Source organism: Coregonus lavaretus (genome assembly GCF_964263955.1).
Source record: "Coregonus lavaretus genome assembly, chromosome: 16".
Classification (NCBI taxonomy): Eukaryota; Metazoa; Chordata; class Actinopteri; order Salmoniformes; family Salmonidae; genus Coregonus; species Coregonus lavaretus.
In genome coordinates this window covers 20954335-20972854 of record NC_140003.1, presented here as the reverse complement: position 1 = coordinate 20972854, position 18520 = coordinate 20954335, and the positions used below count along the sequence as shown (strand labels likewise).

General features: G+C 45.9%; 1 protein-coding gene across 1 annotated transcript in view; it reads right to left on the bottom strand.

Annotated features, from left to right (window-relative positions):
- Positions 1-13538: 13538 nt before the first annotated feature.
- Positions 13539-18520, bottom strand: part of LOC311143431 (parathyroid hormone 2 receptor-like) — a gene marked incomplete at both ends in the record, with an annotated part of 111815 nt that continues 106833 nt past the window's right edge. Inside the window, 2 exons of the mRNA XM_084179251.1 lie at positions 13539-13937; positions 14159-14200. Coding sequence (XP_084035377.1) covers positions 13539-13937; positions 14159-14200 — 441 coding nt within the window. The remainder of the gene's footprint in view (positions 13938-14158; positions 14201-18520) is intronic.

Genomic DNA, 18520 nt, shown 5'->3' with positions numbered 1-18520 from the left:
AAAAATGTGGAATAAGCAAAAGCTTTTATTTCTGGTCAAACAGATTTAAAAGGGGTCTTAGAAAACATCTAGCAGAAAAAGTCTTAAAAGCTATTAGAAATACATCATGAAAAAACCCAGACCTCCTCCTCGAGGATAAATCATATAAATTCACATCTCTCCTGAATGACCTTTGATACCTTTAGGAACGTGAAATACAAATTCATTCCAGGGCTGTTGAACCTCAGCTAATGTGTCAAGTCAACGTGCTCGGCTCCACCTGATTATACAATCCTAGCGAGCAACGTAAAAGTCAACCCTTTCAACGACCGGAAGCCAGATAGCGCTGGTGACACCCTGAGTTCCCCTTCCTGTCAGTGGATGTAACCCCTTGTGACTCTGGGCCATCTGCAAGACACTCAGCATGCCCCCCTCTGCACATTAAAGAGGTAAAAACAAAATGGCACGGGAGGCAGAGGTTGTGTCCCAAATGGCACCCTAGTCACGCTATAGTGCACTACATTTGACCAGGACCCATTAGGCTCTGGTCAAAAGTAGTGCACTATGTAGTGAATAGGGTGCTATTTGGGACACAACCATAGTTTGTGACCGGGAATATCGGGCAGTAAACGTTGCTAAAAGCCTGTTAAAAGCTGCCACCAAATTCTAATACAACACGTTGAAGCTTCACGCAGAGTCTCCTCCTGTGACTATAATAACTACCATTAAAGCAAGCATGGCCAAGCTTTTAAAGTTTAATGGAGTGTTTTGTTGTTGTTGTTTTTTCCCTGGCTCTGACTTTCAGAAAATGTTCCTCTGTGGGGAATTAAGTTGTCTACACAGCTACAGGCTGCTTAGGCTTACAGTAGCTAAAATATGGTAACACTTTACTTCACACCCAGCGTCATAACACATTATGACACGATCATAACCATGTCATAATATGTGATAACAGGTGACATAACTTGTCGTAACATGGTCATAACAATGTCATGACCCATATTTACACCTGTTGTGACATTTCATGGCTGGTTATGAAACTTACATAAGAGTGTCAAAACCCACATTTATTCAAATTTGTTTTTTCCCTGCCAAGCAGTTTCCTTTAGTTTTTTCTTAAGTCCTTTGTTGTTGTTGTAATTAATTATTTACAGACATGTATTTTTTTCATCATATTTTAAATAACTTGACATTATGACCATCCTGTGTCACTTTACTTGGACTAAGAAAATGACCTTTATGATACTGTCCTGAATCATTATGATCATCCTGTGTCAATTTACTTGCACTAAGAAAATACACTTTATGACACTGTCAAGAAACATTGTGATGACCATCATAATCATATAAGCCAGATAGGCCTATCAGGTACATGCCCTAATACCAAAGACAATATCAGCATGTAAAGTACTCTATATTTATAAAAGTATGTAGACACCCCTTCAAATTAGTGGATTCGGCTATTTCAGCCACACCCGTTGCTGACAGGTGTATAAAATAGAGCACACCGCCATGCAATCTCCATAGACAAACATTGGCAGTAGAATGGCCTTCCTGAAGAGCTCAGTGACTTTCAACATGGCACCGTCATAGGATGCCACGTTTCCAACAAGTCAGTTCATAAAATGTCTGCCCTGCTAGAGCTGCCCCGGTCAACTATAAGTGCTGTTATTGTGAATGGAAAACATCTAGGAGCAACAACGGCTCAGCCGCGAAGTGGTAGGCCACACAAGCTCACAGAACAGGACTGCCGAGTGCTGAAGCACGTAGGGTGTAAAAATCATCTGTCTTCGGTTGCAACACTCATTACCAAGTTCCAAACTGCCTCTGGAAGCAGCATCAGCACAATAACTGTTTGTCGGGAGCTTCAGGAAATGGGTTTCCATGGCCGAGCAGCCCACACTTAGTTAGAGTGAAGGGAAATCTTAATGCTACAGCATACAATGACATTCTAGAAGATTCTGTGCTTCCAACTTTGTGGCAACAGTTTGGGGAAGGCCTTTTCCTGTTTCAGCATGAAAATGCCCCCGTGCACAAAGCGAGGTCCATACAGAAAGAGTTTGTTGAGATCGGTGTGGAAGAACTTGACTGGCCTGCATAGAGCCCTGACCTCAACCCCATCAAACACCTTTGTGATGAATTGGAACACTGAGTGCGAGCCAGGCCTAATTGCCCAACATCAGTGCCCGACCTCACTAATGCTCTTGTGGCTGAATGGAAGCAAGTCCCCACAGCAATGTTCCAACATCTAGTGGAAAGCCTTCCCAGAAGTGTGGAGGCTGTTATAGCAGCAAATGGGGGACCAACTCCATATTAATGCACATGATTTTGGAATGAGATGTCCGATGAGCAGGTTTCCACATACTTTTGGTCATGTAGTGTATTTAGCCACCCTTCCCCCCTTTTCAGTCTATCACACCTGAAGATGTTATAATCAGCAACTTCAATGTCCTTATCCATGATCCAAATCTTGAGCACAGGAGGTTGGTGGCACCTTAATTGGGGAGGACGGGCTCGTGGTAATGGCTGGAGCGGAATGGTATCAAATACATCAAACACATGGTTTCCATGGTTTCCATGTGTTTCATGCCATTCCATTCGCTCCTTTTCAGTCATTATTATGAGCCGTCCTCCCCTCAGCAGCCTCCACAGCTCTTGAGCCAGGTTTCCATGAGAACCAGAATAGCAGGGCTCATATCATGCACCCAGACATCAAGAAAGTCCATCTTTGACATTAAGCGTTGCATGTTTACGTGCAACTGCCCAAGCCCTCAACATTATTTGAAAACTGAAGGGGTCTCCATATTGTTGAATTCACAATAGAACTAATAGCACTTGTCGAGTTAATCACTAGCTGCCGAGTTAATCACTAGCTGCCGGGTTGACGGAGGTATTGCCGGATTGACAGAGGTATTCAGGGGAGTTAGAGGAACATAAATTAGGCTACTTATATCGGCCGCACTTGTACGAGACATAACATGCTTTCGATGTCCTCTGTTACTAATTATGATAGGGATAGCAATGTTGCTGGAAATAATCCTGGAACCCCTGCGGTTAGGGAGAATCGATCTCTTTAAAAAGCACTGGTTGTTCCCATAGCATATCAAAATTGTCACAAAAGAAAACATTCTGGTTATTGCAAAGTTCCTTGAGGTACTCATTTTAGGGCAACGATTTGGCTGAAACGTTCCGAACCCCTTCCATAGCACAGGACTGGGCCAGAGAACATTCTTATCTTCCCTGTGCTAATGAGGGTGTTTAAAAGAGCATAACAATTGTTGGCTGCTGAAAGTTGTTTGTCGTAGTCGCTATAACAAGCTTCAGACCTCATACACTTTCCCTACTAATGAGTCACTGCGGTGAAGTGAATACAGGAATTATAGGAAAGTCGGTGTCCTAGTCCTGGACGCACCGCTTGTCTCCGAGTGACTCCTTTGTGCCATGAGTGTCTCATACACAGCAGCATACAGGAGCAGACAGGTAACCAATTAAGCTCTTAATTGGCTCTTTAAGAGAGAGCTGTACTCCTTGCTGCCAAAGAGTAGATCCCTTCTTCACTGTCCCTCTTTCTTTCTCTCTCTTTCATCTCTTTTTTACACATATATTTTGCTTCTTATCTTTGCCCATACTGATGAAAGCTTTTGCCAAAATGCTTGGTGGAACAGATTATATTTTGAGCAAAAGAGAACTTTGGTAAAAAGGCCTGGTTCTGCTTGTGCCCCCTAATCAGACGTAATCACCATTCCCATTTTAGACATGAATGTAGCCTATTGGTTAGACTATAGAGATAAGCAATTTTCCAAAAGTCAAGGCTGATTGGCTTGTTAGCTTAGCCTTTGGATCAATTCCATGCAATCGATTCCAACCGAAACTTGTAACTATCTATTGTTATAGAGAACACTGACTTCATACATTGTTCCTCTAATCACACCTTTTGGGCTGGAACATTACTATTATTGATTTCACCACAACTCCCCATGATTTTAGAGGTGTTGGTTCAATGACACTCACAGTTGGAGGGCCAGTGGTGCCAGTGGTGCCAAGCACTGTAATGGTGTTGATGGGGGGAGAGCTTTCTGGCTAATCACGCTGGACAATAATACCATGGGGCATGGCTGGCTACTGTCCCTCTACTCTGGATCACCCTACTGATTACACAGAGGTGTATTATTATTATCATAGCCTATTTTTCAGGATTTGCTGCGTATGTTCAAAATGTGACTTTTGTGGACGTGGCATACCTATTGTGAGTTTTAACTTAAAAACTTAGTAAAAACGTCCTTGAAATCTGCTCACTCTAGTTTGTCCTTGTTGAACACACTTTCGTTTTCCATTTAGTGCCCGTTATTTTTTACATTTTTACTCGGTCAGGACATAATGGCCTCAACAGGTCTTTACCTGTGAGTGCCCATACACTAACTACCATTATTGATCCATTGGGCTTCTCTTTTTACGGGAACAAATATAGAATAGCTTTTGGTTCACTTAAAGCAGGACGTCCAATTTGGCCCGTGGGTGGTTTGAGTAAAAATAATAATAATAAAAAAATAATAATAATAAACCAAACTCAATATACTTTAAAATAACTCAAACCAAATCGAAACTGTGTAGAAATGACAATGGACCTATATTCATACAGTTTCTTGACTGTTCAGCTCGCTAATAATCATTAGACAGGGAGCATCGAAAAGTCCAAAAACGATGGATAGAGGACTATTGTTTGCACATTTTTACGGCAAGGAAATATAAAAAAGATGTCAGTGCAGCCCTCTGGACCTCGTTGAAGACCGAATGCGGGAAAATGAGTTTGACACCCCTGAATAGAAGTGCTCATGCACATACACACTTACTAACATGATTAAACCATTTTGGCTTGTTTAGGTAGTGTACAATTGAGAACCATATCTATTGTGGCGTACGGCAGACAAGCCACCAGGGCGAGACTCGTCGAGGCCTGGTGACAGACGGAGTCTACATCACACAGCGGTGGCTCCCTCTGCTGGACGTGCCAGATTGAGGCTGGTGAGTAATCAAGGGGCTGATTGCTCACCAGCAGTACGGGGCCCATAAAGCTGCCAGGAGGGCAGCACACGGGAGGGTTGGAGGTAGTGAGGGGTTGCTACCGGACAGACGTCCTCACGGTCTGATAGAACCGAGGGGCTCGGTGTTCTACCCCAGAGACAGCATTCCCTGGAGCCCAGAAGGCGGTAACACGGAAGAGGTCTCCTGGAGGAGACCGGTTTCTTTTCTTTTTCTTTATTGTTTTAAAGAAACACCCTTGAAACTGAGGTATCACACTTGTGTCCGTGTCTGATCTGTGTAAACGTCTTGATCAAACCCCCTGGTCTGCCACAAGTGGTGGAGAATGTGGGCAAGTCTGATAACGTGGTCAGACCAGGGTTGATGTTTACGCAGTATCAGCATGGATGAGTTGATAGCTCAGTTCGTTCGGGCCCAACAAGCGCAACTGGGCATTCAGGAACGAACGCTGGAAGAATAGCGTCTACAGAATGTCCTGTAGACCGAAACGCAGACCGAAACGCATCCCAATCAGTTTTTAATCAAGCTAACGGAGGATGACTACATCGAGACCTACCTCTGCACGTTCGAACGGACAGCACTCCGGGAAGGATGGCCCAAGACGAAGTGGGCGAGTCTGCTGGCCCCGTTCCTGTCTGGAGACACCCAAAAGGCGTATTATGACCTCAACACCGAACAGGCGGCTGACTACGACTGTCTCAAGAGGGAGGTGCTCAGCTGCTACAGGTACAGCCTGGCCCGTCGGGCCCAACTGGTCTACGACTGGAGGTTCGTGGCTGAAGCTTCCCCCCCCCGAGCCCAGATGAGCGACCTACTGCGCGTAGCCACCCTCCCCGTTATCAACAAAGTGGTCATGGATCACTTCTTACGGGCACTACCACACGACATGAAGAGGGCGGCGAGCCTATGCACATCCTAGACCTTGGAGGACCTCTTGGGAGCCGTGGAGACACAACAGAATACCGAGGCCTTGCTGAAGGGGGCGCAGGCTGAGTCCGGGAGCCACCGCCGTGTTTTCCGAGAAGCCGGGCCGAACGACCCTCATTGAACACCACGTAGGAAACGGTAGGAAAGAGGCCATAACGGATCCCCGAGGCCTGAAGGAAGGCCGTGAAGCAGGAGGTGGAGGGTATGCTGAGGATGGGAGTCGTCGAGGAGTCCCACAGCGCATGGTGCAGCCCCATCGTGTTTGTGCCCAAACCGGACGGTAGTCTACGTTTCTGCAATGACTTCCGGGGGGTGAACGACATCAGTTTGTTCGACGCCTACCCTATGCCGAGGGTGGACGAGCTCATCGACCGGTGGGGAAAGGCCCGGTACATCAGCACCCTGGACCTGACCAAGGGATATTGGCAGGTGCCCTTGGCAGCCTCCTCCCGGGAGAAGACGGCATATATCAATACCGGGTCCTCCCGTTCGGTCTCCATGGAGCCCTGCCCACGTTCCAGCGCCTGATGGACCGAGTCCTCTGACCCCACCAACAGTATGCAGCGGCCTATTTGGATGACATCATCATCCACAGCCAAGGTTGGGAAGAGCACCTGACGCGCCTCCAGGCGGTACTGGACGCGCTCAGGCAAGCCGGGTTGACAGCAAATCCCAAGAAATGCAAGCTGAGGTTCGAGGAGTTGGAGTACCTGAGGTATTTGATCAGATGGGGGAGCATCAAGCCGCAGGAGAGGAAGGTCCAGGCGGTTCGTGACCGGCCCATTCCCCGCACCAAGACACAGGTAAAGTCCTTCCTGGGGCTGGCGGGATACTATAGCCGGTTTGTCCCCAACTTTGCAGCTATAGCCTCCCCCTTACTGATCTGACCAGGGCCCGGCGGCGTCCCGCAAACAAGCCACCAGGGCGAGACTCGTCACGCGGCGGTGGCTCCCTCTGCTGGACATGCCAGGTCTCGACGGGTCCTCGGCCAGGACAAATTTGGGCTGATTGAGGCTGGTGAATAATCAAGGGGCTGATTGCTCACCAGCCGTACGGGGCCCATAAAGCTGCCAGGAGGGCAGCACACAGGAGGGTTGGAGGTAGTGAGAGGTTGCTACCGGACAGACGTCCTCACGGTCTGAGAGAACCGAGGGGCTCGGTGTTCTACCCCAGAGGAGACAGCATTCCCCGGAGCCCAGAAGGCAGTAACCCGGAAGAGGTCTCCTGGAGGAGACCGGTTTATTTTCTTTTTCTTTATTGTTTTAAAGAAACACCCCTGAAACTGAGGTTTCACACTTGTGTCTGATCTGTGTAAATGTCTTGATCAAACTCCTTGGTCTGCCACACTATATTGATGCATACAAGACTCAACCTTGGCTTGACTAAAATGGCTTCCAGGAAATAGAATAGAATAGCTTTGTCTGTACACAGTATGCAGACCTGAGGGAGAAAAAGAGTGTCTACAATACACAGCGAATTTACCCATCTCTCTGTATGAGTGACAGTAAGTAACTCTAAAAGACAGAAAGAGTCGAGAACAGGGAGCAGTTAAATAACATTTATCACAAGTAAACAGAGAAGAGAACAACAAATATCACTGAGACATGACTGTAATCACTTTTTAAGCCAACAACAAGCCAGACTTTTTAAAGGTCTTCTTCTAGACTGGACAAAACTCAGCTTGACAAGGGGGCAAACACAATACTGTTGGCATTTAGACATCTGTTAGTCAGTCAAATTTAATTTTGGATTAAAAAATCATGCTTTGAACAGACAGACACATGATGCAGACATCTCCTGTAGCCCTTAGTACTGACTTTAGCCCTCACCTCCACTAAAGGATGGGATGTCTGATTGTTAACGACTGGGGAGTGTTTGGCAGAAAACATGGATCCTTGGCCAGAAATCGTATGGACAAAGCAATGAAAATGTGTATTTTTTGCTTGAAAATGTGATCTATTGGCTACAAAAAGTCAGTCCATGAGTTTGTACAAAGATGAGACATGTATTTTCTTGTTTTTTGTCTTACCCCTCAACTGGGCTTCTGTTTGTATGTGGCGTGTGTGTGTGTTTGAGTCTGGAGCCTGCATATACGCCTACTGTATCTATCAATATAGGCCTACTGTATGTATCAATATAGGCCTACTGTATGTATCAATATAGGCCTACTGTATGTATCAATATAGGCCTACTGTATGTATCTATATAGGCCTACTGTATGTATCAATATAGGCCTACTGTATGTATCTATATAGGCCTACTGTATGTATCAATATAGGCCTACTGTATGTATCAATATAGGTCTACTGTATGTATCAATATAGGTCTACTGTATGTATCTACAGTGGCTAGCGAAAGTATTCACCCCACTTCGCATTTCTCCTATTTTGATGCCTTACAACCTGGAATTAAAATTGATTTTTGGGGAGTTTGTATAATTTGATTTAAACAACATGCCTACCACTTTGAAGATGCAAAAATATTTTTTATTGTGAGCCACCTTTTGCAGCAATTACAGCTGCAAGTCTCTTGGGGTATGTCTCTATAAGCTTGGCACATCTAGCCACTGGGATTTTTGCCCATTCTTCAAGGCAAAACTTCTCCAGCTCCTTCAAGTTGGATGGGTTCCGCTGGTGTACAGCAATCTTTAAGTCATACCACATATTCTCAATTGGATTGAAGTCTGGGCTTTGACTAGGCCATTCCTAGTTTAAACCACTCAAGTGTTGCTTTAGCAGTATGCTTAGGGTCATTGTCCTGCTGGAAGGTGAACCTCTGTCCCAGTCTCAAATCTCTGGAAGACTGAAACAATTTCCCTGTATTTAGCGCCATCCATCATTCCTTCAATTCTGACCAGTTTCCCAGTCCCTGCCGATGAAAAACATCCCCACAGCATGATGCTGCCACCACCATGCTTCACTGTGGGGATGGTGTTCTCAGGGTGATGAGAGGTGTTGGGTTTGCACCAGACATAGCGTTTTCCTTGATGGCCAAAAAGCTCAATTTTAGTCTCATCTGACCAGAGTACCTTCTTCCATATGTTTCGGGAGTCTCCCACATGCCTTTTGGCGAACACCAAACGTGTTTCCTTATTTTTTTCTTTAAGCAATGGCTTTTTTTCTGGCCACTCTTCCATAAAGCCCAGCTCTGTGGAGTGTATGGCTTAAAGTGGTCCTATGGACAGATACTCCAATCTCCACTGTGGAGCTTTGCAGCTCCTTCAGGGTTATCTTTGATCTCTTTGTTGCCTCTTTGATTAATGCCCTCCTTGCCTGGTCCATGAGTTTTGGTGGGCGACCCTCTCTTGGCAGGTTTTTTATAACCCAACCCTGATCTGTACTTCTCCACAACTTTGTCCCTGACCTGTTTGGAGAGCTCCTTGGTGTTCATGGTGCCGCTTGCTTGGTGGTGCCCCTTGCTTAGTGGTGTTGCAGACTCTGGGACCTTTCAGAACAGGTGTATATATACTGAGATCATGTGACACTTAGATTGCACACAGGTGGACTTTATTTAACTAATTATGTGACTTCTGAAGGTAATTGGTTGCACCAGATCTTATTTAGGGGCTTCATAGCAAAGGGGGTGAATACATATGCACGCACCACTTTTCCATTATAAATTTTTTAGAAATCTATTTTTTTTTTTTTTTTTTTTACTTCACCAATTTGGACTATTTTGTGTATGTCCATTACATGAAATCCAAATAAAAATCCATTTAAATTACAGGTTGTAATGCAACAAAATAGGAAAAACGCCAAGGGGGATGAATACTTTTGCAAGGCACTGTATGTATCTATACAGTGAGGGAAAAAAAGTATTTGATCCCCTGATGATTTTGTATATTTGCCCACTGACAAAGACATGATCAGTCTATAATTTTAATGGTAGGTTTATTTGAACAGTGAGAGACAGAATACAACAAAAAAAATCCAGAAAAACGCATGTCAAAAATGTTATATATTGATTTGCATTTTAATGAGGGAAATAAGTATTTGACCCCTCTGCAAAACATGACTTAGTACTTGGTGGCAAAACCCTTGTTGGCAATCACAGAGGTCAGACGTTTCTTGTAGTTGGCCACCAGGTTTGCACACATCTCAGGAGGGATTTTTGTCCCACTCCTCTTTGCAGATCTCCAAGTCATTAGGGTTTCGAGCCTGACGTTTGGCAACTCGAACCTTCAGCTCCCTCCACAGATTTTCTATGGGATTAAGGTCTGGAGACTGGCTAGGCCACTCCAGGACCTTAATGTGCTTCTTCTTGAGCCACTCCTTTGTTGCCTTGGCCGTGTGTTTTGGGTCATTGTCATGCTGGAATACCCATCCACAACCCATTTTCAATGCCCTGGCTGAGGGAAGGAGGTTCTCACCCAAGATTTGACGGTACATGGCCCCGTCCATCGTCCCTTTGATGCGGTAAAGTTGTCCTGTCCCCTTAGCAGAAAAACACCCCCAAAGCATGATGTTTCCACCTCCATGTTTGACGGTGGGGATTGTGTTCTTGGGGTCATAGACAGCATTCCTCCTCCTCCAAACACGGCGAGTTGAGTTGATGCCAAAGAGCTCGATTTTGGTCTCCTCTGACCACAACATTTTCACCCAGTTCTCCTCTGAATCATTCAGATGTTCATTGGCAAACTTCAGACGGGCCTGTATATGTGCTTTCTTGAGCAGGGGGACCTTGCGGGCGCTGCAGGATTTCAGTCTTTCACGGCGTAGTGTGTTACCAATTGTTTTCTTGGTGACTATGGTCCCAGCTGCCTTGAGATCATTGACAAGATCCTCCCGTGTAGTTCTGGGCTGATTCCTCACCGTTCTCATGATCATTGCAACTCCACGAGGTGAAATCTTGCATGGAGCCCCAGGCAGAGGGAGATTGACAGTTATTTTGTGTTTCTTCCATTTAAGAATAATCGCACCAACTGTTGTCACCTTCTCACCAAGCTGCTTGGCGATGGTCTTGTAGCCCATTCCAGCCTTGTGTAGGTCTACAATCTTGTCCCTGACATCCTTGGAGAGCTCTTTGTTCTTGGCCATGGTGGAGAGTTTGGAATCTGATTGATTGATTGCTTCTGTGGACAGGTGTCTTTTATACAGGTAACAAGCTGAGATTAGGAGCACTCCCTTTAAGAGTGTGCTCCTAATCTCAGCTCGCTACCTGTATAAAAGACACCTGGGAGCCAGAAATCTTTCTGATTGAGAGGGGGTCAAATACTTATTTCCCTCATTAAAATGCAAATCAATTTATAAAATTTTTGACATGCGTTTTTCTGGATTTTGTTGTTGTTATTCTGTCTCTCACTGTTCAAATAAATCTACCATTAAAATTATAGACTGATCATTTCTTTGTCAGTGGGCAAACGTACAAAATCAGCAGGGGATCAAATACTTTTTTCCCTCACTGTACCTGTACAGTATGTGATAGTGGTGCGCGGGTCAGCTGTTTGTTCAGCCGCACCTGCCCACAATTTTTAATAACCCATCTGCAACCACCCGACTACATAACTACATGTGATAAAGTGAAAATCTGAGGCCCGCACCCGACCCTAACCCGCTAATATAGAAAATGAGCTGTAGGCTACAGTCAGAGACAGCAGAATTGTTTTGGGACGGGGGTGCAGGATTTTTTTTGCCTGATTTAGATATGTTTCTGATTATAATTTCTGACATTTTGGTAGACTATTTATTAGTCAACTTGTCTATAGTTAGATCCATGCAGCTTCTCTCCTGTCATTATATGTTGCCCTAGAAGACTAAATAAACCCTTGCTCACCAAAATAACGTCATAAATCGATAAAATGAATGCTTCAATCTAGTTGACATCGGTAATGTTTTCTGTCATCTCTGCTTCTTTCGCGGAGCAGACATTTAGGGACCAGGGAGAAAATGCAATAAAAAAAAAATAATCAGTTTGACCAGTTATAAGGAAATAGAAAGCTGTGAAAACGACCCAGCATGTTCCTGATAAGATTTCAGTTCGGCTTGGATGCATATTTTATGTGGTTAAAATACTATCAGCTTTTATGATGCTGATAAAGATAGCACCTCTACAGATGGTATCTAACTAATTATTTGCATTCTCTCACAAACTGGTCTCAGAGCATTTAGTATTATTCTGTACGTAAATCCAAGACACTTAATTTAGTATGATATGTTACGTTTCGTATGGTATGTATTAATTTGTGGATGTCCATCACCCATTTCGTATGATATGTTTCGAATTATAATTCGTATGATATGTTACGAATTTACAAAATGCACAACATGTTATGAATTCTAGCTACGTGGCTAGCTGGCTAAACTTAGCTAGGCTAGGGGTTAGGGTTAAGTTTAGGAGTTAGCTAAAAGGGTTAGGGGACAGGTTAGCTAAAAGGGTTAAGGTTAGGGTTAGAGGAAGGGTTAGCTAACATGCTAAGTAGTTGCAAAGTAGCTAAAAAGTAGTAAGTAGTTTAAAAGTTGCTAATGAGCTAAAATGCTAAAGTTGTCCATGATAAGATTCGAACTCGCAATCTTTGGGTTGCTAGATGTTCACGTTATACGCCAACCCATCCTCCCTGACCAAATACCCTACTTTCGTTTTTACCTTAAGTAACCATCTGTTTTGTGTAACCATACCAAATGTAACATATCATACTAATTTGATGTCCCGGATTTACTTTTACTATGTTACGTCTAGTCTATGAGACCAGGCTGCCTCTCAAGATGCTGAAAGAAAGAAATCAAATTTCTCCACTCCTGTTCCTGAGTCAAAATGTTGCCTACATTTGGTGTATAATTTTACTGCAAGAAATACTTAGGCCAAATTGAGTTAATATTAAGGCTATGTGAGAGGTTATAGACCTACAGTCAGTGTCCAGTGTTCAGTTTCCATTTAACCCATCTAAACAGTAGCTACAGTTCCCTTGACGTGCCATAGGTCTATTTGAAGTTCCTGTCTTGTGACTGTTGAATTTGTATAGCGCCTCACAATCATCATACATGGCACTGCCATCATCCTCTTTTACCACTTCACCTAATCTTTCCCAAACATTACTTTTCCGACCCTCCCTTCTCTTTATTTTCAGCTCTCCCTTTCGCATATTTTCTCTTATTTAATTAAACTCCGACATTGTCCTTTTTGCCTCGGTGGATCGACATTAACTTTCTCTGCCCGTTTCCAAAAGCTTTTGACGATTGGTGTGTAGGCTATTTGGCGCGCCTACAGCTTAGGCTTAAGCACTAATGCCAGATAGCCTAAAATAATGAAAGAAAACACTGAATGTAGCCTATAGATATAAATTGCACAAGAATTATACATTCATGGATTTTTTAAGGTATAGTTTTCTCTTTATTCAAACCGCCCGCAACCTACCCGCCCTTCATCCACACAATATTGAATTACCCTAAATCCGCCCGCCCTGCGGATATAACCATGGGGACTGCAGGTTATGAGCCAACCCGCGCAGCACTAGTATGTTTGTATCTGTATGAATGTATATGCGGTTCCAAGTCTAGGGCCAGGAGTCTTTGGTCCCTATCCCAAAGGACTGGTGTTTTTCCCAGCCGAGATATATATTATTAATATTCAGGAAATCCTCCTGTCTCTCCCCTTGTCTACAGCGTCTCCTCATCTTCATCTGCGGTCATGCTACTATTGAGTACAGGCAGCGTCTCCTTCAGAGAGATGTCATCCACCTGCTTGGCACTGTCCTCCTCTGGTTCCTCTGGGATGGAGGGGTGGAGGCTGTCTGGGTCTGAGTTACTGATGACGTAGCCAGGCAGGGTGGCATGGGTGCTGAGTGTAGGGGGTCCGTTGCTCCGGTATACCCGGCTGGAGAAGAGGGTGGTGGATCGGGTGGCAGGGACGACCCCGGCCAGCTGGGACTGGCTGCTGGTGCTGTTGTTGAGCACTGTGAGCACCGAGCCGTAGCGGTACCTGCCACACACCACTGGACCCTTCCAGTCAAACGCCAGGTTCCAACGAGTCCATGTCTTCTTGATCTCTGTCTGGACCTTTGGGGGAGATGAGGAGAGGGTTAGGGGGAGAGGAGGTGGTTGGGGAGGAAGATGGGGAGAAATAGAGAGGAAGAGGGTTTGGGGGAATCTCAGCCCTTGTTTCTCATATGTCAAAAGAACAGAGATCTAAGGAGCCCCTCTAGGGAAGCTCTCAATCTAGAGATGTCTTGTGTTGAAATTACACAACTTATATAGAGTGTAGAATCCTCCGCACTCACCTCTCCATTGCAGTAGCAGTAGATGATGGATACAAAGAACCCCTGGAAGAGACAGAAGAGTATGAGGTGAGAACCAGTGTAATAGAGAAGATCAGTTTATTTCTGGGTTGCAGCGGCATTGTAAATCAATGGAAAGTGTATAGCATTGGGGCGGCAGGTAACCAAACGGTTAAGAGCGTTGCGCCAGTAACCGAAAGGTCGCTGGTTTGAATCCCCGAGCCGAATAGGTGAAATCTGTCGATGTGCCCTTGAACAAGGCACTTACAGTAACCCTAGTTGCTCTGGATAAGAGCGTCTGCTAAATTACTAAAATGTAAATTGCAAAGCCTTTGTCAACTGGTGACATGTACAGTGCCTTCAGAAAATATTCACACTCCTTGACTTTTTCCACATTTTGTTGTGTTACAGCCTGCATTTTTAATGGATTAAACTTTTTACTGCAGTGGGCTAAATCAGGGTCACAGAGAGTGATTCTTTCTAGTCTTAAACAAATCTACTTTGAAACAAAAGTATATACCTCACACATGGTTATGGGCTTAATAAAAAAAGTTAGATATAATTTTGAGTTTGCATCCCAATATATTACACTTTATATACATCACATAAGACTGAAATATAACAAAACCGTTTGACATTGAAACACCTGATTTTTTGTCTGATTTTTTAAAGTAATCTTAATAACATGAATAACATTCCACCCGTGAGGCCAAAGAGGGAGCTTTTGGTCATCGACTGCAGGAAAGGGCTACATGTAGATTTTGTGTCACTGATCTACACAAAATACCCCATAATGTCAAAGTGCAATTATGTTATAAGACATTTTTACAAATTAATAAAAAATGAAAAGCTGAAATGTCTTGAGTCAATAAGTTTTCAACTCTGTTGTTATGGCAAGGCTAAATAACTTCAGGAGTAGAAAATTGCTTAATAAGTCAGATAAATTGCATGGACTAACTCTGTGTGCAATAATGGTGTTTAACATGATTTTTGAATGACTACCTCATCTCTGTACCCCACGCATACAATTATCTGTAAGGTCCCTCAGTCGAGCAGTGACTTTCAAGCACAGATTCAACGACAAAGACCAGGGAGGTTTTCTAATGCCTCGCAAAGAAGGGCACCTACTGGTAGAATATATAAAAAGCAGACATTGAATATCCCTTTGAGCATGGTGAAGTTATTCATTACACTTTGGTTGGTGTATCAATACACCCAGTCACTACAAAGATACATAATACAAATATTCCAAAACATGCATCCTGTTTGCAATAAGGCACTAAAGTAATACTGCAAAAGATTTGGCTAAGAAATGTATGTTTTGTCCTGAATACAAAGCATTATGTGTGGGGCAAATCCGGGCAAATCCAACACAACACATAACTGAGTACCACTCTTCATACTTTCAAGCATGGTGGTGGCTGCATCATGTTATGGGTGTGCTTGTCATTGGGACTAGGGAAGTTTTTAGGATAAAAACAAAAGGAGCTAAGCACAGGCAAAGTCCTAGAGGAAAACCTGGTTCAGTCTGCTTTCCAACGGGCACTGGAAGACAAATCCTCCTTTCAGCAGGACAATAACCTAAACCACCAGGCCAAATATACACTGGAGTTACTTACCAAGACAACATTGAATGTTCCTGAGTGTCACGACTTCCGCCGAGGCTGCCTCCCCTCCTTGTTCGGGCAGGTTTTGGCATTCTTCGTCACCGGCTTACTAGCTACTGCCGATCCCATTCTCATTACTCCACTTGTCATGTCTTGTCTTGTCAATCACACACACCTGGTGCTCATTCCCCTAATTAGTATGTGTACAAGTGTTCCCTCTGTTCCCTTTGTCTTTGTGAGTGATTGTTTCATTGTGAGAGCAAGTAGCTCGGTTGAGCTACTCTTCCATTTGTTATTGCCAAGGTGGAATATTTCCCTTGTGATAGTTTCGTATTGACGCTGGGTGCGTTTTATTTATGTAAACGGAATAAACTCTGGACTTCAGTGTTTTACCTCCTGCGCCTGACTCCTTCATTCACACCTCATCACAGAATCACTCACCATCTGAATGGAGTCAGCAGGAGAACACCGCATTCCTGGAGTTGGGGCAAGGGTCCAGGAGCACTCCTCGATGCTGGCCAACTTGGGGGAAGCGATGGATCGGGTTCTTCAGGTAGTACAACGCCTGGAGAGGAGAGGACCCGATCTATCGAGACCAGCTGGTCAACCGGATCCAGCCACCTACACCCCAGCCCCTGGAGGGATCCAGATATCCCGGCCACCCGCGTTTGATGCGACGGCAGCGCGATGTAAGGGTTTTCTGCTCCAACTAGAGTTGTATTTCTCCAGCATCAGGCCGGCGCCACTGGAGCGGGAGAAGGTATCCGTCCTCGTTTCCTGCCTTTGTGGGAGAGCCCTGGAGTGGGCCAACGCGGTGTGGAACGAGGGAGGTGCCGCGTTAGAGGACCCTAACGGGGAGTTTGCTCGCCTCTTTCGGGCCGTTTTCGATCACCTGCCTGAGGGTCATGAGGCGGGCGAACAACTGGTCCATCTGAGGCAGGGGACGAGGGCCGCACAGGACTACGCACTGGAGTTCCGGACACTGGCAGCGGGGTCTGGGTGGAACGAGCGGGCCCTGATCGACCATTTCCGGTGCCACCTAAGGGAGGACGTCCGACGGGAGCTAGCCTGCCGTGATGCCATGCTATCATTCTCCCAACTGGTGGACATGGCCATCCGGCTGGACAATCTGCTAGCAGCCAGAGGACGTCCTGGTAGGGGTCTGCCCGTTCCCACTCCGGACGACTCTGACCCCGAGCAGATGGAGCTGGGGGGAGCCGCCGGTCGAGAGAGCGCAGGAGGACAGCGACAATGCCACTCTGGTGGCACGAAGGGACAATCAACCTCACATCGCAGTCAACGTTCCTTTGGGTCTGGAGGCGGAAGGCAGGGTACTCACGCATCACCCCAGGTAACGAACACCCAAAATTGTTCAGAGCCCTTTGCAGCGCACTGTACCTTATCTCCTTTCCCGATCACCTGGTAGTTTCCCAGTGTAAGGCGCTAGTCAATTCAGGCGCAGCTGGGAACTTTATGGACAGGGCATTTGCACGCCGTCAAGGCATTTCATTGGTTCCCCTATCCATTCCACTCCCCATCAGAGCACTTGATAGTCGACCATTAGGGTCCGGATTGGTTAAGAAGGTTACTGTACCAGTCCCCATGATTACACAGGAGACGCATGTTGAGCAGATCCATCTCCACCGCAGTGTCCAGCTGGGCTGCAGTACGTGCCTGCGCTTATCCGTGATCGTCTGATCTACTGGACACACACGATACCCTCCTCTGGTCATCCAGGTATCGGTCGTACAATGCGCTGCCTGACCGAGAAGTACTGGTGGCCTACCTTGGCTAAGGACGTGAGGGTGTATGTTTCCTCCTGCTCAGTGTGCGCCCAGAGTAAGGCACCTAGGCACCTCCCAGCGGGTAAGCTACAACCTTTACCAGTTCCACAATGACCATGGTCTCACCTTAGTATTGATTTTCTTACTGATCTTCCCCTCTCCCAAGGTAACACCACTCTCCTGGTTGGTGTGGATCGCTTTTCGAAGTCCTGCCGTCTCCTTCCTCTGCCCGGTCTCTCCACGGCCCCACAAACTGCGGAGGCTCTGTTTACTCACGTCTTCTGGCACTACGGGGTACCAGAGGATATAGTGTCCGACCAAGGTCCCCAGTTCACGTCTAGAGTCTGGAAGGCGTTCATGGAACGTCTGGGGGTCTCGTCAGCCTGACCTCTGGATTTCACCCCGAGAGTAATGGGCAGGTGGAAAGGGTGAATCAAGATGTGGGTAGGTTCCTGCGGACCTACTGTCAGGACCGGCCGGGGGAGTGGTCGGTGTTCCTGCCATGGGCAGAATACGCTCAGAACTTTCTCCGCCACTCCTCCACTAACCTAACACCCTTCCAATGTGTTTTGGGTTACCAACCGGTGCGCGGAGGAGACTTTGGACGCTGCCCACGTTTGCCTCCAGCACGCCGTGCGTCGTCAGAAGGCGAACGCTGACCGCCACCGCGGGATCGGGTCTGGCTCTCGACCCGGAATCTACCCCTCTGCCTGCCCTGCCGGAAGCTGAGCCCGTGGTTTGTGAGGCTGTTTAAAGTCCTGAGGAGGATAAACAAGGTTATATACAGGTTGTTACTCCCCCCTAATTACCGTATTAACCCCTCGTTTCATGTGTCTGTCCTCAGGCCGGTGGTAGCTGGTCCGCTCCAGGAGTCTGAGGTGCAGGAGGTTCCTCCACCTCCTCTGGACATCGAGGGGGCCCCGGCGTACTCGGTCCGTTCCATACTGGATTCGAAGCGTCGGGTGGGGGGCCTT